Source organism: Rhinopithecus roxellana, chromosome 17 (assembly GCF_007565055.1).
Source record: "Rhinopithecus roxellana isolate Shanxi Qingling chromosome 17, ASM756505v1, whole genome shotgun sequence".
NCBI lineage: Eukaryota > Metazoa > Chordata > Mammalia > Primates > Cercopithecidae > Rhinopithecus > Rhinopithecus roxellana.
The window spans coordinates 26,812,466-26,834,548 of record NC_044565.1 but is presented as its reverse complement, the minus strand read 5'-3'; the positions used below and the strand labels follow the sequence as shown (position 1 = coordinate 26,834,548).

The following is a 22,083-nucleotide window of genomic DNA, read 5'->3' as shown; positions in this document are numbered from 1 at the left end:
CTGTTGCAGGCATGATAAGTAGAGTGGCTGAGGGAGAAACATACAAGGGAATTCAAACAAGTAACTAAATACATGGAGGATAATGGGAGCCAAGTTTCTTACTATCAAAGAAGTGAGTTACAAATAAAGAAAAAAAGGCTAGAATAACCCTGTATTACTGGAATGGAACTGGATGTACTAGTATAAACTCACAGCTTTCATTTTATAATAAAAGTAATAGATAAGGAAACAGGCATACAGAGGAGAGGGGGTTGTGTGTGCAATTATGAACATACACATTGTCTGCTGAAAGGGCATAAAGGCAACAGCATCACAGTATCAATAAGCACACCAAGCATACATATCTTAGTTTCTACATGCTACTCTCTGCTAAAAAGAACCAGGGCCCCTTGGAGAAATGGACAGCTCTAGGGCTTGTGGAAAGAAAATATAAGATTCCTAGAGTATCTTCCTATCTCAGAAAGTAGGTGAATGCTCATGAAATGATGGGATCATGAGAAAAACACACAGGCACCAGCTTAAAATGGTTCTCATGGGCAAGTGTGGGATAATTTGAGTATCAAAATAAACAATGATAGTGATAGATTGTGACCCTCTGAGAAGAAAAATCCAAGAGCCCATAATGATATAAATAAATAAATGGAGAAGGGACACTTTTAACTTACCACAGAATTCCAATGAATGAATGCTGAAGTGATGATAGAATTTTTTTCGATCACCAAATTAAAGCTATTTTATTAATAAATTATTCAGGCAAGTATAAACACTAGATCCTAAACTAGAAATATTTACAGTCTCAAAGAATCTCTCCATAATATTTATTAACTGCTTATTAATTAATATGTAAAACACATAAACCAGCAGATACCACCTTAACTAAGTGGTACGAGTTAACATTACAAGTATTGAGACAAATCAACATAATGTGTCTCCTGACAAGCATGAAAAGCACATCACCTGTGGCTTTCCTACATAAAAATCAAATCTGAATCAAATCATGGTAACACAGCAGATAAATTCAATTTGAGGGAAATCTGCAAAGTAACTAGGTTGTACTCTTCAAAAATGTCAGTCATGAAAGAAAGAAAAAATAGAAGAAACACCCTACACTTAAAAAAAAAAATCATTTAAAACATGACAAACACTGAAATAATTTATAAAAGGTTTTCCATCAACATTAATATCTACAGGGACATTCAAAAGCTGTATGTGACAAGGGACAACTCTACATTGTGTGGAACTGTCTTGTACATTACAGAAATAGTAACATACCTAACACCTATCTACTGCATTCCAGAAACAATCCCCAATTACAGTGATGACCCAAGAAAAATCACATAAATTTCCAAAATATCTCTTTGGGAGGCATTTACTATCCCTGTCAAGAACCACTGCCTTCCACAATCTAGTCTTCTCCCTTTCACTCTCGCTCTCAAACACACTGGCCTCCTCCCTTTCCTTTAGCACCCCTCCCTTTAACACTCCCTTTCCTTTCACACTCTACCTCAGTAACTGTGTGTGTGCTATTTCTGTCTGGAATGCTCTTGTCACTGATAACTGCCTTACTTTCTCACCTTACTCAGACATTTAATTCAATACCTCTTTCTCAGGTTCTGCACTGACCATTCTGCTTTGTCTCCCTGGCTCTTATCCCACCATCTGACACTTATTTTACCTGTTTGGTTGTTATTCATATACTCTCACTTAATGTAAACTCATGATGTGTTTGTCTATTTTGTTCAGTGGTGTGTCCTCAGCCTATAGATGAGTGATGGCACATATCAGGCATTCAATATGTATTTTTGGAATTAATAAATAAATGTTCAACAGTAGGGTAGTGAATAAATTGTTATGTTCATACAACGTGATATTATATACCTAAGTAAAATTACGCTTTTAGAGAAGTTTTAAAGGGAAATCCTAATATATTTAAGTTAAAAAAAAAAAGGTCCAAAACTGTACACAGTGTGGCCAATATGGGTTCCCTAAGAATAAGGCATATCTAGACAAACACTATTTCACAACTACTCAGTTAATAGACTGAAGAAAGTCAATCATAAGATGGTGAAACATGAGATGGATGAATGACAGTATCATGAAGTACTCACCATAAGTGTGAGAGTAGTCTTATTCAAAAGTTTTAGACTTTTTTTTTTTTTTTTTTTTTGAGATATAGAGTTTCCCTCTGTCGCCTAGGCTGGAGTGCACTGGCACAATCTTGGCTCACTGCAATCTCCACCTCCCAGGTTCAAGCAATTCTCCTGCCTCAGCTTCCCGAGTAGCTACAATTACAGGCATGCACCATGACACCCAGGTAATTTTTGTATTTTTAGTAGAGACAGGGTTTCAAACGTTGGCCAGGCTGGTCTTGAACTCCTGACCTCAAATGATCCACCCACCTCGGCTTCCCAAAGTGCTAGGATTACAGGCATGAGCCACCATGCCCAGCCGAAAGTTTTAGACTTTTTATCCATAACTCTTAGTGAACATTTTTATCGCTAATTTGGATGAAAATACTTATCAAATATACAAATGGCACAAAGCTGAAAGGGATATTTTAATAAAATAAATGACCAAATTTAGACTAAAAATCATTCCAATAGGCTTGAACACTGATATAAAAGCAATAAAAAGAAATACAGGAGAGTTAAAAAGTATTATATAGGGCCAGGCGTAATGGCTCACGCCTGTAATCCCAACACTTTGAGAGGCCAAGGTGGGCGCATCACTTGAGGTCAGGAGTTCAAGACCAGTCTGGCCAACATAGTGAAACCCCATCTCTACTAAAAACACAAAAATCATCTGGGCGTGGTGTCACACGCCACTCATGTAGCGGTAATCCCAGCTACCCAGGAGGCTGAGGCAGGAGAATCACTTGAAGCTGGGACATGGAGTTTGCAGTGAGCCGAGTTCATGCCACTGCACTACAGCCTGGGCAATAAAGTGAGACTCTGTCTCAAAAAAAAGAGAATTAAAAAAAAAAAGTATTACATACATACAAGAAATGAGAATAGAAATCTTGGCAGCAGTTCATGGTTTTTGGTTTGGTTTTGTTTTGCTTTTTTCCTACAGCTTTAAGTTTTGAAAGCAGTATATGGTTTTTTTTTTTTAATGCCCAATTATGCTGTGACCATTAAAGATCTCATAGTACATTGACAGAAAGAGAATTACTAAATATATTTCATGTTGGTCAGATCAGAAGTGAAATTGTGTTTCATCTAATTTAGGACACCTTATTTTAAGAAAAACACAGACAAACTAGAGTCTACCCAAAGGAAGGCAACTTGCTTGCTGAGGGATCTGGAAATATGAACACAAGAAAATAATTTTTAAAAATAGGGAAACACAAATCACTGACAAAACTATGTACTTTTAAACAAATGATGCTAGGGTAGTGCTCACTTTGGCAGAATATATACAAATGGTGCTAAGAGAACCAATTGTCCATTTTATTATTCTTATTATTTTGTCAATTTTGTTTTTCACAAGCATATATGTAAAACCTAAAATCCAATCTAATTTGTACTTTTCAAACATTTTTCCAAAACTGTGATAATCTAAATAAACTATATCACTGGAGAACAGTTTTCTAATAAACTTTGTATGAATCAGGCCATGAAATCCTTGTATGATAACTATATCAATTCTTACAGGATTAATAATAGTAATAATAGCTACCAGTTATTGAGTACTAACTAGATATCACATATTCTGCTAAGCATTTTATAGGCATTATCTCACATAATCCACACCAAAACCCTCTAAGATAGGCATTATTATATCCTATTATTAAGCAAAATAGCAGACAAAATGCCTTAACCACAGGAGAATGAATAAATTATTATGTAATCACACACTGAAATACTGTACAGTAATAAGGAATAAATGAAAACTATGCACATCTACATAGAAGCAGCTCTAAACCCTAAGACTGTGTGAAACACCCAGTTCTCAAAAGAATATGTATCTCATTGATTCCATCTACAGAGTTCAAAACCATACTGAAGAGCAGGAAAATCATTATATATCAAAATAAGAAATAAAAAAGATATGACTGGGAAAGGAGAAACAAAGAACTTCAACAGTATTTAGTAATGTTCTATTTCTCAAGCTGGATAGTCAATATACGGGAATTATTATTTACTTGCTGCTATTCTTTACATAAATGATTCATATATACTCTTTTCTACATATGAAATAGTTAATAGAAGGAAAATATGTACTGTTAAAATGAAAGTCTTTTATACATAAGCTATTATAGCTGTGTACTCAAGCATTTAAAATAAACATTTGAAAATAGCTGGACTTCATTTAGATTTCAAGATACTACTTTCAAGACAAAATAAGGGTGATATTCAGTCTTCTCTGTTCTAAAAAAAATTGATAAAACAAGCAAATCAGTTCTTATTTTTCTAAGATAAATTTTTCAAAATATGAACTTGGAATGAATAAAAACTACATATCTAGACTGTAAGTATCTAATACTTACATCTTAACTTTTGAAAAATTAAGATGCCAGCCTAGGCACAGTGGCTTATGCCTGTAATCCCAACATTTTGGGAGGCCAAGCCAAGAGGATCACTTGAGTCCAAGCGTTCAAGACCAGCCTGGGCAATGTAGAGAGACCCTGTCTCTGCCAAAAATTTAAAAATTAGCCAAGCAAGGTGGTACACACATGTGGTCCCAGTTACTTGAGAGGCTGAGGTGGGAGGATTCCTTGAGCCTAAGAGTTCAAGGCTGCAGTGAGCTGGGATTGCACTGCTGCACTTCAGCCTGGTCAACAGAGCAAGACTGTCTCAAAAACAAAACCAAAAGGCTCCTTACACTTTAGCCAAATATTATCAGCAATTCAACTGATGCCCAAGTAAGAGATCCAAATTCCATCACCCATTCTTTCATATTTACTTTTTTCATTTCCAGATTTCTTTTATACCTTGGACAAGTCAGCTGTTCTCCCATGACCAAACAACTCTGCCTTGATCTCTTCTACTTTCCTCCTGTCATCTTCATTTAATTCTGAAATGGAGTATCCACAATCATGTGCTAAATTGAACTTCAGATTCCAGGCTGGAGAGAAAGCATACACTTGAGATAATACAATGCAAAAGTGATAATTTGGCAATAATTGCAAGAACACAGAAGATCATCAATATATGCAATGTAATACCCACCGCAATGCTTAGTATGTCTTCTTAACTATGACAACCTATCAGAAATTCTTGACAGAGATCATTTCACTGCAAAGTCTGATTTTCTTAAGCCATGCTCTATAGGTAATTCTACAAAAAAGCCACTTTAAATCTGGTATTCAATCATGTTTATCTTAATCCTCCTTCTAATCAAGAGTCCCTTTGCCTCTCCCTTTAGTTCCTGCTACAATTACTCACAATTTATAAAAGTAATAAATACAACTTGGAGGTTTTTTTTTTTTTAGAATAAAAAGGTGCAAGGAACAGTGTAGGAAGTTAACCTCAAGGGACGATTTCTAGGTAGGCCTAAATTGCTCTTAAATTGCCTCCCAAAATATATTCCCCATATTGTCTTACAGATTTTTGTTTTTAATGGAGTTCTATTAGAAAGTAATGAGATTTGTAAATATTCTCTTTTAAACCTCTAATCCAAGTTTTAGTATAAAATACATTGATTTTTTTTTCACATGTCTGAGAACACCACCAAGAGTTTTATTAGAAAAGGGAAAGAGAAAATATATGTAGTTTTAGGACAAAAAGCAAATTAGAGCACAGCAAATTGGAGGCTTTTTCTGCCTTCACAGTAAGGATACTGTAATGGGAGGATTAGGGAAACATGATAGCTTTAGGAGCTCAGGAGCCCAAGCGACCTCTTTACTCTCTGTCATACATCAGAATCTACTTCTCCTAAAAACAAGAACCTAAACTCAGGCTGGTACTAATACTATAACTTAACTACATTATTGGTTAAATAGACTTTTATAGATTGTGAGAAGAAATATAATCACTCTAACAATTCTATTGGAAAATACATTTAGAACTCCAAACATCTAACTTCATTTTTTTTTCTTGATCTTGTTTTTATTTTTCATTGGCTAGGCTCCCTCAAATCATAAATATCTAACTTTAAATAAATTATTAAGCTATAACGTTTATAAGCCTGAACCTTTTTTCTTACCGTGTGCTCGTACCCGGCTTTCCTCTTCCTCTGCATTTCTGAGTATTTCTTTAGCATGATTCAGTGAGGATTCACATTGCAGAAGGTTTTTCACATGTGCAGCCAGTGAGTCTACACTGCTACCCCCACCATCCTCACTCTCTGACACACCCTCTTCCTCTCTGCTATCTGTTATACTTGTCTTGGGTGAAACATATGGAAAGAAGTTTAGAAGAACATCGGAAACTGATTCCAAAGACTCTGGTAAATTACTGTCCCATGAGCAGGAACCATTTCCATCACTGGCATCACTACTTGAATCACTTTTAATGACAGTCATCATAGGGATAATAATTTTATTCCCAATGGTTCCACTACACCCTTCAGGTTCAGACCTCATTACAGATTTGGCTGCTTGATATCGCCTAAGAGTTTCTTCTAACGCCATACTGACTTTGCTCTCTGCTTCCTGTAGAGGACTTCTTACTGTAGTTGAACTAATAAACTCCCAATTTTCAATGCCTCTCTGGCATTTCAAATTCGTCTGTGTGCCAATATCCTTCTGTATGCACCTGCTGCTTGGGCTTTCCTCTGTGAATGGCTGTCCCTGAAGCAAATCACCATTAGATACATCAGTGGAAGAGGGTTCTTTGAAGCAAACCACCTTCTTAGATTGTATAAATGAAATATCACTAATATCTCTGAAAGGGGCAAGGGGAGCAGGAAAATTGCATCGTTTCAGTGCTATATTTTCTGCCTCCATCAAAAGTGTCCGAATTTCCTTAAGAGTTTTAGAACTATTTTCTGCATCCTGGATTTCTTCAGAGCCAAGATCTCTAAAACCTGCAGATTCTGGTTTATTTATTACAACTCTGTCATCAGCCTGAGAATTTAAAAGCACATTATTTGAGCTAACACTGGAGTCAGAAGAATTCAAATTATCTATCAGCCTTTGGACATGTTCTGAAACAAGCTTGTGATTCTCACCATGTGAGTAAGTACCAGAGGGAACTGTGTGTAATTCAGTAATTTGATCAGCTTGCCCAAAAGCACTTGAGATCTTTAGAGCATCTTCAGTTAGACGTCTATCTGGCGAATCCTTTTGATAGAAAATACCTGGTTTCTCTCGGTGTGAAAAGGAACTAGGAAGAGCTGTTGGTAATACTGTTTTCTGACTAGGTGGTCCAGGAATTGTTGAAATCTTCAGCACATCTTCAGTTACACGTCTACCTGGCAATTCCTGTGGACTGAAAATACTTGATTTCTCTCTGTGAAAATAAGAACTAGAGAGAGGTATTGGTTTTCCAGTATTCACATCAGTTAGTTCAGGGACAGCTGAAATCTTTAGAATACCTTTACTTTGATCTCTATCTGGCAACTGCTGTTGAAATAAAATATCGGGCTTTACTGTTTGAGAATAGGAACTATGAAAAGCTGTCTGGGATGGAGTCTTCTGGTCATTTGGTGCAATCACAGTTGAAATCTTAGGCTTCTCTATTTGTGAGTAGGAACTAAGGGTAGCTGCTGGAAACTCAGTTTTCTGGTCATGTGGTATGTGCACAGTTGAAATCTTGAGTTTCTCTTTATGTGAATGTGAGTAGGAACTAGACGGTCCTATTGGTATCCCAGTCTTCTGCTCTGCTGGTATAGAAACAGGTGAAATTTTCAGAGCTTCTTCTGTGAGATGACTGTCTGGTAACTCCTGTTGAGAGATAACACTGGGCTTCTCTCTATGTGAGTAGTAACTTAAAGGTACTGTTGGTACCTCAGCCTTCTGGTCACCCTGTCCAGGAACAACAAAAACGTTTAAAGCTTCTTCAGTAACATCTGGCAACTCCTGCTGATGAAAAATACTGGGCTTCTCTCTATTTGAGTAGGAACGAGAGGATGCTATTTGTATTCCAGTCTTCTGGTCAGCAGGCCCAGGAACCCCTACTGCTTTCAAAGTTACTTCAGTAAGACCTGGCAACTCCTCCTGATAAGAAATGACAGACTGCTCTCTCTGTGGGTATGAATTAGAGGACAGGATGTTTATTCCAGTCTTCTGGTCAGCTGGTCCAGGAACTCTTAAAATTTTCAAACCTGCTTCAGTAAAACGTGGCAACTCTTGCTGGTAGGAAATAATGGGCTTCTCTCTGTGTGAGTAGGAAGTAGAGGTTACTGTCGATAACCCACTCTTCTGGTCAGCTGGTCCAGGAACATCTGAAACTTTCAGAGACTTTTCAGTTAGATGACTATCCGGCAACTCTTTTTGGTAAGAAGTATTAGGCTTTTCTGTATGTGAATAGAAAGAGGAGGTTACAGTAGATAACCCAGTCTTCTGGTCAGCTGGTTGAGAAACAGCTGAAACTTTCAGAGCTTCTTTAGTTAGCTGACTGTCTGGCAGGGCCTGTTGGTAGAAGACAACGGGCTTCTCTCTATGTGAGTATAAACTAGAGGATACTAATGGTGTCTCAGTCTTCTGGGCATCTGGTCCAGGAACAGGTGGAACTTTCGGAGCTTCTTCAGGTACGTGACTGTCTGATAGGGTCTGTTGGTAGAAAATGACAGGCTTCCCCCTATTTGAGTAGGGAGTAGAATGTACTGGTATTGTCTCAGTCTTCTGGTCAGCTGGTCCAGGAGCAGCTGAAACTTTCACAACCTCTTTATTTAGAGGACTGTCTAGCAGAGCCTGCTGGTAGAAAGTAATGGGCTTCTCTCCAAGTGCACTGGAACCTAAAGGTCCTGTTGGTATCTCAGTCTTCTTTTCAGAAGGTCCAGAAACAATGGAAACTTTCAGAGCCTCTTCAGGTAGATGACCATCTGCAAAGGCCTGTTTGTAGATAATAATGGGCTTCTCTCCAAGTGAGCAGGAAGTAGAGGTTATGGTTGGTATGCCAGTTGTCTGGTCAGCTGGTCCAGGAGCAGATGAAACTCTGAGAGCCTCTTCAGGTATCTGACTGCCTAGCAATGCTGGTTGGTAGAAACTGCCAGGCTTTGCTCTATGTTGCGAGTAGGAAGGAGAGGTTACGGTTGGTGAGCCAGTTGTCTGGTCAACTGGTCCAGGAGCAACTGAAACTTTCAGAGACTGTCCAGGTAGATGACCATCTGGAAAGGCCTGTTTGTAGATAACAATGGGCTTCTCTCCAAATGAGCTGGAAGGAGAGGTTACAGTTGTTATGCCAATCGTTTGGTCAACTGGTCCAGGAGCAGCTGAAACTTTCAAAGCCTCTTCAGGTAGATGACTATGTGGCAAGACCTGTTGGTAGAAAATACCAGGCTTCTCTGTGTGTGAATAGAAAGTAGAGGGTAAAGTTGGTATCCCAGTCTTCTGATCAGCTGGTCCAGGAACCGCTGAAACGTTCTTCGCCTCTTCAGTTAGATGACTACTTGGCAACGACTGTTGGTAGAAAATGCTGGGCTTCTCTCTATGTTGTGAGTAGGAAGTAGAGGTTGCAGTTGGTGTGCCAGTTGTCTGGTCAACTGGTTCATAGGCAACTGAAATTTTCAGAGCCTCTTCAGTTGGATGACTATGTGGCAAGACCTGTTGGTAGAAAATACCAGGCTTCTCTGTGTGTGAGTAGAAAGTAGAGGTTGAAGTAGGTGTCCCAGTCTTCTGATCAACTGGTCCAGGAACCGCTGAAACTTTCCGTGCCTCTTCAGTTAGATGACTACTTGGCAACGACTGTTGGTAGAAAATTCTGGGCTTCTCTCTATGTTGTGAGTAGGAAGTAGAGGTTGCAGCTGGTGTGCCAGTTGTTTGGTCAACTGGTTCATAGGCAACTGAAATTTTCAGAGCCTCTTCAGTTGGATGGTTATCTGGTAAGACCTGTTGGTAGAAAATACCAGGCTTCTCTGTGTGTGAGTAGGAAGTAGAAGTTGGAGTTGGTGTCCCAGTCTTCTGGTCAGCTGGTCCAGGAACAGCTGAAACTTTCTGTGCCTCTTCAGGTATATGACTACCTGGCAAGGTCTGTTGATAGAAAATATCAGGCTTCTCTCTTTGTGAGTAGAAAGTAGAAAGTACTCTTGGTATCCAAGTCTTCTGGTCACCTGGTCCAGTAACAGCTGAAACTTTCTGAGCCTCTTCAGGTATATGAGTACCTGGCAAGGCCTGTTGGTGGAAAATGCTGGGCTTTTCTCTATATTGTGAGTAGGAAGTTGAGGTTACAGTTGGTGTGCCAGTCTTCTGGTCTGCTGGTCCAGGAGCTACTGAAATTTTCAGAGCCTCTTTAGGCAGATGACTCTCTGGCAAGGTCTGTTGGTAAAAAATACCAGGCTTCTCTCTTTGCGAGTAGAAACTAGAGGGTACTGCTGGTGTGTCAGTCGTCTGGTCAGCTGGTCCAGGGAAGGCTGAAACTTTCAGACTCTCTTCAGGTAGACGACTGTCTGATAACACCTGTGGGTACAAAACACCAGGCTTCTCCCTCTGTGGGTAAGAACTAGACTGTACTGTTGGTATCTCAGTCTTCTGGTCAGCTGGTCCAGGGCCAGTTGAAACTTTCACAGCCTTTTCAGTTGGATGACTATCTGGTAACTCCTGCTGATAGAAAATACTGGGGTTCTCTCTATGTGAGAAGGAACCTAAAGGTACTATTGGTGTTGGGACAGTCTTCTGGTCAGTCAGTCCAGGAATAGCAGACATTTTCAGAGATTCTCTAGGTAGATCACTGTCTGGCAACTCTTGCTGGTAGAAAATACTAGATTTCTCGCTATGTGAGTGAGAATTAGAGGACACTGTTGGTGTCCCAGTCTTCTGGGCAGCCAATACAGAAACAGCTGAAACCTTCAGAGCTTCTTCAGGGAAAAGAAAGTCTGGCAGGGTCTGCTGGGAAAAAATAATGGGCTTCTCTCTTTGTGAGTAGAAACTAGATGGTGCTGAGGGTATCCCAGTCTTCTGATCACCGGGTACAGGAACAACTGATAGTTTCAGAGCCTCTTCAGTTAGATGACTATTGGGTAAGGTCTGCTGATAGAAAGCACCAGGCTTTTCTCCAAGTGAAGAGGACACAGAGGAAGTAGAGGTTACAGTTGGTGTCCCTGTCTTTCCGTCAGCTGGTCCAGAAACAGCTGAATTTTTCAGAACCTCTTCGGGTAGTTGGCTGTCCAGCAAGGCCTGTTGGTAGAAAATAAGGAGCTTCTCTCTGTGTGAGTATGCATTAGAGGGTACTGTTGGTAGGCCAGTCTTCTGGTCAGCTGGTCCAGCAACAGCTGAAACTTTCAGACCCTCTTCAGGTAGACGACTGTCTGCTAACACGTGTTGGTACAAAATACTAGGCTTTTCTCTCTGTGAGTAAGAACTAGACTGTACTGCTGGTATCTCAGTCTTCTGGTCAGCTGGTCCAGGAGTGACCGAAACTTTAAGAGTCTCTTCAGTTTGATGACTATCTGGGAACTCTTGTTGGTAAAAAATACCAGGCTTCTCTCTATGTGAATGGGGAGTAGAGAGTACTGTTGCTGTCCCAGTCTTCTGGTCAGCCGGTCCAGACATAGCTGAAACTTTCAGAGCCTGATTAGTTAGATGACCATCTGGCAAGGTCTGTCGATAGAAAAAGAGGAGGTCCTCTCCATGTGACTGGGATGTAGAGGATACTGTAGGTATTCCAGTTTTCTGCTCCACTGGGCCAGGAGCAGCTGAAACTTTCAAAGGCTCTTCAGTTAAGTTACTCTCTGGTAACTCTTGTTGGTAAAAAATACCAGGCTTCTCTCTATGTGAGTAGGAAGTAGAAGTTAGAGTTGGTAAGCCAGTTGTCTGGTCAGTTGGTCCAGGAACAGTTAAAACTTTCAAAGCCTCTTCAGTTAGATGACTGTCTGGCAAGCCCTGCTGGTAGAAAATACTGGGCTTCCCCCTGTGTGAGTGGGAACTAGAGAGTACTGTTGGTGTTGCAGTCTTCTGGTAAGCTGGTTCAGGAATAGCTGTGACTTTCAGAGTCTCTTCAGTTAGATGAGTATCTGCTAATGGCCTTTGGTTGAGAGTATCAGTGTGTTGACCAGTAGTAGTTTCTAGAAGAGAACTTACAGTCAACTGAGACAGGTCCTCAAGGGACAAGGATAAATGAGATCCAATGTCTGAATCAACAGGAGTGGTAGTGATGCCTGACTTCAAGTTGGAATCAGTAACTTTAGCTATGCCTCCTTTAGAAGCATCTCCTAAAGAAAAAGAGATTTTAATATTATATAAAATTTTCTATTTTAAAATTCTGTGTGCTGAAAAAAAGCAAGCTTTGAGCCTTTAAAAAGCTTCTAGAAATGAATCCTAAGGAAACAGCCATCAAAGGAGACAAATATTTGCACACAAATATATTAATTAGAAAACCAAGTAAAAATATTTTAAATCTTCAACAACAGAGTAACGGTTATAAACAATAGTATATCCAGCAGATGAAATATTATAAGGATCTTAAAACTTGGATTTTTAGAGAATTATCAATGAGATGGGATAATGCTGTTGGGTCTAGGATTTGATTTCACCCCATTTACAATCTGTTATTGTGTCTTGTAGGCTAGCATAAGACATAAGGTCTTCAGTCAGAGACAAAAGACTTTATGATCCCTGGTACAGCAAAGGATCATCAGCTTATTTTCATGGGTTCCTCTTGCACCCAAAGTCCTACAGGGGCAGTACAATATGGCCTACAGGGATGCTATGCGTGCAGTGAGTTTGAAGGACTCTCCCAACAAATGCACCCTGTATAATGTATATATATTTAAGTACATAAAACTGAAAAAGACTCTAAAGGTTACTCTGAAGAGTTTGAACTTAATTCCATATGGCATGGCAAGTTGTTTACAGTTTTAAAGTTTTCAAGATGAGTGAGAAGGGAATGTAAAAATCTGGGTTGCACAATCCAACGAACATTTCTATAGAAATGTTCTATATCTGCATTAATACAATAATTCTAAATGAAAGCAGTTTTAAACAGCAGTGCAAAGTAAGTGACTGCAACAGAAATGACAGGATTTGACAAGCTGTCCATTCATTCATTGTTCATTCAAAATACATGAATGCTTATTATGTGCTAGGCACTGTTCTACATACAGCAATAAACGAACAGACAATAATCCCTACCTCACAGAGCTTATCTGTATTTTAGCAGAAGGAGGCTGACAATAAATTGGTAAAATATATGATGTGTCAGATGGTGTTAAGATGATTGATATGTAGAGCAAGTATTATCCATACTTTACGTATAGGGAAACCGAGTTGCAAAGACGACCATGTAACAGTGCTTCTCAGTGTTGGGATCTTGTTAACTTGCAGATTCTGACCCAGTAGGTCTGGATGGGACCTGAAATTCTGCATTTCTAACAAGCTCCCCAGGGATGCCAAATGTTATTGGTCCTCAGACCACATTTTAAGTGCAAAGATACATAGTTTTTCTAGAATTGTAGGTGGGTAAGTGACAAAAACTGGTACTTTAACCCTTGAACTCTAAATCCAAATTCTGAGCTCTTTCCACTACAACTGACTGGCTTTCTATAGCCACTGACGAGCTCCAAAGGAGCTGAATATAGAATGAAATGGGTAGAGGAGTGAATTTTAAAGTAAAGAACTAGAAGTATCAAGTATTAACTCTTCAAGAAAAGTAAAAAATTTAAAAATGCAACATGCACTGTAACTTGAGAAGGAATATGGGTTACAAAATTTTGTGAGGTTCTTGCCTGCTGGGTCTAAAGAAAATAAGAAAAGTTTTTTGTGAGGAAACAGAACAGGCTCAAGAAGTTAATAAACCAAAACAGATTAACAAAACAAAACCTTGGTTTTCTAAATGATTGCCTAATTTCTCAAAGTTTTTACATCCCTTTGGCCATTACAAATTATTAGTGACACCATGAATGGGGACAAATGACATAAATAGCTAAGGAGTTAAGATGTACAGTCCAGGTCCTTGAAAGATCCAGAAGGTTACATAAGATAAGGTCTTCTTAACCTCAGGGGTAAAGGAAAAGATTAGTAAAGAAAACTGGAAGAACAACTATAGGTTAAGTGCAGGAGGAGATGCATGACGTTAAAGAAGAATTCTTGTCAGTTCCATATAAAGTTAAGGAGATATATGTCAAACTGTCAGAAGAATGGTGATCACAAATCCACTAATTATGAATTTTAAAATATGTCTATGTAAGTAAGGAGTTCATGATGAAAAATGGTATGTTTTTAGAGTGCTTATTATTCTCAGCCCTGGGAAAGAAGAATACACTAAGCGTGAGTGTTACAATATTATTATATACTGATCAAATCTTTGGAGATTCATTTTCAGAAGTAGGGGTGAGTTGAAGAGGTAAGTTTCGACCAAGAAGAGGAACATGGCTGCCAGAAAAGGACTATACTATACCAAAGTTGTATATTGGTCGGAACTGTATGCCTCCTAGAGATGACATTAAGACTAACAACTGGGTACAACTTACTCAAGAACTCTTCTCCATACTAAGGTGCTTAGTAACACAGAAGGCTTCCTTAGGTGATAAAGACAGTACGGTTTTATTTTCCCAAGTATATACTGGCATAAGAAGAATAAGCAAGCCCTTTATTTCTTACAGACAAAATGAGGTACAATTCCATACTTCCATTTTACATATGACTAAGAGCCTCTTACCAGTAATCGTTCCAAGTGAATTATTATGGGTTTTAATACCAGCACACACAAATAAATTACTATAGCTCTAATTTTGAGCCCTCTAATCCAGTCACTAATAAGTCTGTAACGGGGCTAGGAAGATAGTGGGGAGGATGGTTAATGGGTACAAAAATGTAGTTAGAATGAATAAGCTCTAGAATATGATATAGTACAACAGGGTGACTACAGTCAACAATTATTTAGAACACATTTTAAATTAACTAAAAGAGTATAACTGGACTTTTCACAACATAAAGAAATAATGAATGCTTGAGGTAACAGATACTCCATATACCTTGATGTGATTATTGCATATCGTATGTTTGTGTCAAAATATCTCATGTACCCCATAAATATATACACCTACTATGTTCTCATAAAAATTAAAAATAAAAAAGTTTTTTAAAAAAGTCTGGCAAAAGCACCTATTGTGTGTACAGAGAAGTAAACTCAAATTCATGTAGTTTTTAAAAAGACACCAGTGATATTTTAAATGGGTCTTTGTCATCATTGCTGTTATTTTTGCTTTCTAATTACTATATCATTTTTATGAGTTCCTAATTATTAATTATTGATAACTAAATAATTTTAATTTTGCTGTATTTGGTTAATCCCTCAGTAAACTCATAGATGTTTACTTCAACATTCATTACTTTAAACTACATTCTCTCATAACTAAACTATAACACAAGTATATCACAGTTCAAACAGGAATTTTTGATACTCTCATTAGCACAGCGGATGTAAATATAACCCTTCCAAAGTTCCTGCATACTGATAATTCATTAATGTTGTCCTGTTGATAAATGTATGCCATTTAAATAACTTGCAATACAAAATCAAGTTAAATGTAATAAAAGCGCTTAGTTTCAAAAGATAATAGGGCACTGTTTTATAACACAAAAATCACATATACAAGCTAACACTATAGCCTACAATTTAATTCCTAATTTTGTTGTTGCTATCACTAAGTTCTTTTTCAATGTGAAAGCAGGTATTGTTAGGTTAAGTGCGTTATACAATCTTCCTCATTCCTAAGTGGGCAGGGGTTTCAAAAAGCTAATGAACTGCTGGTGTTGTGAAAAGTTCATGAACTCGGTACTCAAACATCAAATCCCAAACACTACTTCCTAACAGAATAACCCTGGGAAAGTTATACCCTCGTCATAGTAATGCCCAGTCATCAAACCACCCTGATAGGTGCACCCCTAACTCAAAGAAGTTCCTTCTGGGACAGGAGAAGATGTAATTTCAGATCCTGCTTCTAGGCTCCTCATCTTTAACAGAACCCTTCAAAGTCCTGCCCCAAACTAAAGTCCTCCCCTACTCTGAGCCACACTTAGGTTCCCTCCCTGCCCTGAGTAACTTGCATCTTCAAGGGAGAAGATACCCAACAAATAACAACCTAAGGTAGTAAGGTTAAACAAAAGACTGGGCGTCAATAAAAATTATGGCAGGAAAACTAAGAGAAAAATCAATTAGGTTTAGAGGCAGGGAACATAAACCCCAATACCCACCAAACAACATAAAGTAAGACATACAGGCCATTCAAGTCATAGAGACAGCTTCATGTTAGAGATCAATAAAATAGTGATAAGATACTAATCCATAGGCTTTCATTACAACTGACACATAGTCAATGAAATATGATACTTACATTTATTTGATCCACTTTCTTGAGAACTGATCCCTGCCAAAATACAAAACCTACCATCTTATTCTACCCCTCTCCAGTCCACCCAGGCACATTAATTCATTTAATATTCATCGATTCATTAAGTCATTCAACAGATACTTATTGAGCAGCTTTCACGGCCAGGTGCAAAAATATATATATTACCAAAGCCCCAGCTCTACCCTCAAAGAACTTAAAGTCCTGTGGGAGATAGAAACAAGTGAAAAAAAGCAATTACTAAATTCAGTGTAAGGGCAGTGATTAGGGAGGTTGTTTACAGGACACTATAGTAACATATATAAGGAGTATCTGGCTCTTTCTTAAAGAGTCATGGTGAATAGCAAAAAACAGAAACATTTTCCTGAAAGACAGCAAAGCTCAGAATGAAAGGATAAAACTAGAAATGAGGCAAAAATGGGCACAGAAAGAATAGGGAAGCATTCCAAGTAGAGAAAATAGCATCTATGAGATCAAGGAGACAAGAGGATCTAGCATCATGAAGAAATGACAGTTCACTATGAAAAAAGAGGCAAATATAAGGCTACGAAGGTAAGCAGGGACCTTCTACTATGTACTAAGGAGTTTAGAATTTACCCTGAGGTTAACAATGGAAAGCAAGAACTCCAAACTAGGAAGTGACATTATCAAGCCTGCCCTGTAAACAGACTATTTTCGCTTAATACAAAAAAAGAGTGGCAGAGATGATGATCAGTTTTCCATTACTAATGCAGTAATTCAGAAAAGAGAATGGGAGTCTGATAGTCAGAATCAACGGGATTGAGTGATTGGGCAGGGATGAGGGTGAAAGAAGAATACAAGTTTCTAGGTTGGCTAATAAGTAGACACTCATTCCCTGAAAAGAAATAGAGAAGGAAGAGTAGGTTTAAAGAGATGATTGGTTCCATTTTTAAAGTTCTGACATTAAGATGCCTTTGGGACATCCAAATGAAGACATTCCACAGTAGTCAGATACAAACATTTGGAGTGTAAGATATATCTAGATAGAGTCCTACAATTGGAAGTCATCAGTCACAGAAAATAACTGAAGACCTGGGTGTTGATATTACCTAGGAAGAAGTTAAAATCCTTTCTTGCACAAAGCATTGTTTTCTACTATGTCACTACCTGATGCTGTAAACAAGCTGAGGCAGCCAGTACCGTACCACTAACTGATGAACTCTTAAGTTAGGAAACAATCATCGAGACTCTTTCATGCCTTTATCATATGCCAAGATTTGTGTTAAGTATATAATAGAAATTAAATTGGTGCCCTCTCTGAGAAAGAATTTGGATAAACTGATGGTGTATATGTTTATGGTAAGGTTATAAAGGCATTCAAAACTTCAGAAACAGAGAGAACAATATGGAATGAAGCTATCAAAATCCTCTTAGAGAAAGTGGGACTTTGGGCAAGTCACTTAATTTCTCTAAGTTTCATTTTGCTCAGATAGCAAATAGAATAATAGCAGTGCCCATCATCATAAGTCAGATACAAATATAAAACAATATGGCATAATAATACGATAAAAGAATCTACTGTGCATACCTAATCCAAAAATCTGAAATCCAAAATGCGCTAATGAGTAATTCCTTTGAATATCACATCAGCGGTCAAAAAGTTTCAGATTTTGGACCATTTCGGATTGCGGATTTTCAGATTAGGGACGCTCGACCTGTATTATATAACTAATGTACATTACAATAATAACATGTAAAATGCTTAGCAATGTGAACAAGCAATAACTGTCAGCTATTATTAATAGTTCAGGATGGGGACTACATATTTTAGAAAAGTTAGGAAAGTTTCATGGCATAGGTGTCCCCACATTCTGTGGCTTGAGATCCCCGAGTTTATTCAATATTGCCTGAGAAAGATCTTTACCTCGCTTCCCCCATATGATTATTTCTACCAACAACCAAAGACAATAGCACATCGAAGTCAAGTTTTCGAAACTCCAGTTGTCTTCTGTTCCCTGACAAAATGACACAAATTTGCGTTTCCCTCCATTTCCCTAGAAACCAAAAGCCAATCAGATAAAGACTGAAAGGTAGAAAGTGAAAGGCAGACTGGCTAAGGACCTCCAGACTGGAGAACAACACGGCAATTACTTTCTCAGTTTTCTTTTTAACTGTCATATCTGAGGCTGGACTCTGGAGAGGCCTACTATGTGGAACTAAGGCCAGAAATAGAAATAGGAATAGGAATAGGAATAGTGGGAAGGAGAAAGGGAAGGAAGGAGGGCGGAAAGAAGTCCAAGCAAAGTCCTGCTGTCTATGGCCCAAGGACCAAGAAACGGGCAGCCCAGCAAACTTAGCAGACAGTCCCATTTCCCCACACCCTACTCCAACCCAGCAGCAACAGGTAAGCTTGCACCACCTGAACTGTAGTACCAGCAGAAACCAGGTAGAGAGTCCCAATAGATTTGGCATCTCCCTGTCCTCTAGCCAGCAACAAAAGGAGACCTAAGTCCACCATCTCCTAATTCTCCTGCGGTAAAAGGCAGCCCAGGTAGGCACTTTCCTTCCCCAGTGGCACTGGCAAAAATTGAATGGGAAGTCCACTAGCACTGAGAAACCCAGAGAGTAGGTTCAAGGAAATGTTCTCCATCCCAGGGCCCAGCATCCTACCTAGATGCATCAGGAGGCCTAGAAAAGCATTTTCTAACTCCATGAATGCCATCAACAAGAATCAAGTGGGTGACTCACTGACACCAGGTGGTCCAGGGGCAGGCCTAGGGAAATGTTCTCTACTCTATGGGTTAGCATCTCCCCCTTTCCACACAGCAGCAGCAGACCTTGAGAAAGACCATTCCACCTACATAAGCATCACCGACAGGGACTGAGTGGGAGCCTCAATGGTACCACTGAAATAGACCAGAATGCAACTCCCCTGAAAACTGAATTATCTTTGGGATCACAGCCACATAAATAGGCCAGAACCTACATGGAAAACCTAAATAGAGCAACTGCCTGCTAAACAGAAGATTATAAATAGGAATCAAAGTCTCCTAACATAATATCCAAAATGTCCAGGATATAATTTGTTTTTACCACTAAGAACCAGGAAAATCACAAATTGATTGAGAAAAGACAATCAAGGCTGGCTGTTGTTGCTCACGCCTGTAATCCCAGCTCTTTGGGAGGCTGAGGTGGGTGGATCACTTAAGGTCAGGAGTTCAAGACCAGCCTGGCCAACACGGTGAAACCCCATCTCTACTAAAAATACAAAAAATTAGCTGGGTGTGGTGGTACACGCCTAAGATTCCAGCTACGAGGGAGGCTGAGACACAAGAATCGCTTGAACCCAGGAGGCAGAGGTTGCAGCGAGCCGAGAGAGAGAGAAAGAGACAGAGACAGAGAGAGAGTGTGTGAACGCGATAGAGAGGGAGAAGACAATCAAATGATGCAAACAAGATGAGTTAAATTCAAAGAAATAAAGTCTGAAAACATTCCAAATTTGACGAGACATAAACTTATAGATTAAAGAAGGTAAGTCAGCTCCAAACAGGAAACCCAAAGAAATCCACACCAAGGGCCGGGCTCCGTGGCTCACGCCTATAATCCCAGCACTTTGGGAGGCTGATGCAGGCGGATCACTTGAGATCAGGAGTTGGAAACCAGCCTGGCCAACACGGTGAAACCCCATATCTACCAAAAATGTAAAAAAATTAGCCGGGCGTTGATGGCACACACCTGTAATCCCAGCTAATTGGGAGGCTGAGGTAGGAGAATGGCGTGAACCCAGGAGATGGAGCTTGCAGTGAGCCGAGATCATGCCACTGCACTCTAGCTTGGGCGACAGAGCGAGACTCCATCTCATAAATTAATAAATAAATAAATAATAAAAATAAATAAAGTGAAATTCTAAAATATGTTCATGAAACCCATAGTAAGGCAAGACAAGAGAAACAGGAATAAAGTGAAAATAAATAAAAAAATTGCAGACTTAAGGCATAATAGATCAATATTAACTTCAGGTATAAACTGTCTAAATAAACAAACTACGCCTGTAATCCCAGCACCAAGGAGACCAAGGTGGATCACAAGGTCAAGAGATCGAGACCATCTTAGCCAACATGGTGAAAGCCTGTTCCCACTAAAAATACAAAAATTAGCCAGGCATGGTGGTGTGTGCCTGTAGTCCCAGCTACTCGGGAGGCTGAGGCAGGAGAATCGCTTGAACCTGGGAGGCAGAGGTTGCAGTGAGCCGAGATCACACCACTATACTCCAGCCTGGCGACACAGCGAGACTCCATCTCAAAATAAATAAACAAACAAACTAAAATACAGATATTAGCAGAGTGGATTTTTTTAAAATGACCCAATTACATGATGTCTACAAAAAAATTCACTTCAAACATAATGACATAGGAAGATTGAAACTAAAAGACAGATAAAAAGGCTGGGTATGGTGGCTTATGCCTGTAATCCCAGCACTTCGGAAAGTCAAGATGGGAGGATCAGGCTTTGAAAGGCCAGGAGCTGAAAACCAGCCTGGGCAACATAGCAAGACCTTGTCTCTACACACACACAAAAAAAAGATTAGCTGGGCATGGTAGGGTGCATCTACAGTCCTAGCTACTCAGAGGGTGAGACAGAAGGACTGCTTGAGCCTAGGAATTCAAGGCTGCTGTGAGCTATGATCATATCACTGCACTCTAGCCTGGGCAACAGAGTGAGACCTTATCTCGAGGAGGAGGAGGAGGAGGCGGAGGCGGAGGAGGAGGCGGAGGCGGAGGGGGAGGGGGAGGAGGAGGAGGAGGAGGAGGAAGAAGAAGAAGAAGAAGAAGAAGAAGAAGAGGAGGAGGAGGAGGAGGAGGAGGAGGAAGAAGAGGAAGAAGAAGAAGAAGAAGGAAGAAGAGGAAGAAAGAGGAAGAGAAGGAAGAAGAAGAAAGAAGAAGAAAAGGAGGAGGAGGGGGAGAAGAAGATGAAGAAGAAGAAAGAAAACAACTATTATGTAGGAGTGGCTATATAAGATAATCTTCAGAACAAAGAAAATTACTAGGGACAAAGAGGAATCTTACATAATGATAAAGGATCAATCCACCAAGAAGACATAGCAATCCTAAATGTACGTGCAACAAAATCCAGTGTGACACAGTAAAGGCACTAAGAAATGGAAATGGAAACTGAAGAGGTAAGAACTAAATCAGAGTAAGAATTTAAACAAAATATCTGTCCTTTTTGGTATTTTCTATTGGCCTCTTTCTGCTATTGTATTCCATGAGGTACTATCCTTGACATTTTGCTTTTCTCTCTACCAATGCTCCTTCAGAAAGCTTAAATACTCTTATGGCATAATTTTAATCATAAATTATTTAAGATCTTCCAAATTTGTATTTCCTATTTCCCATTTATTCAAGTGGCTTTGAAGACACTTCAAACCAAATGATCTCCTGACAAATCAAACTCAGTATGTCCAAAACTAAATTGACTACCCTGCTTTCTAATGGTGTCACCAATTCTTTTTCAACAATCCAGATCCAAACTTGTTTCCAATTTATCTTGTAATTTAAACTATTCAAATTATGTTAAGTGTAGCTACTTTACCTGATATGTAAATTATCTTTACTCATACTTTGGAGCCAATTTGAGATGAAGCTCGGCAGTCACTTTCTGCTTGTTATGAAATAGGACCCAGAGGTTTGCCAATAAGAAATCAGGGCAACTAATATCAAGGGACCATTTCAA

The 22,083-nt window shown here is 39.1% G+C and overlaps 1 protein-coding gene across 10 annotated transcripts in view; it reads right to left on the bottom strand.

Moving 5' to 3' along the window:
• Positions 1–22,083, bottom strand: part of ALMS1 (ALMS1 centrosome and basal body associated protein) — a 221,125-nt gene that overhangs the window by 142,425 nt on the left and 56,617 nt on the right. For all 10 annotated transcript variants that reach the window (XR_004054345.1, XR_004054346.1, XM_010361970.2 and 7 more), the window contains 2 exons: positions 6,148–12,252; positions 4,934–5,067 (listed from right to left, as the gene is read on the bottom strand). Coding sequence is in view for 8 of the 10 variants with exons in the window: in XM_010361970.2 (XP_010360272.2) it covers positions 4,934–5,067; positions 6,148–12,252 (6,239 nt within the window). In the remaining 2 variants the exon portion in view is untranslated. The remainder of the gene's footprint in view (positions 1–4,933; positions 5,068–6,147; positions 12,253–22,083) is intronic.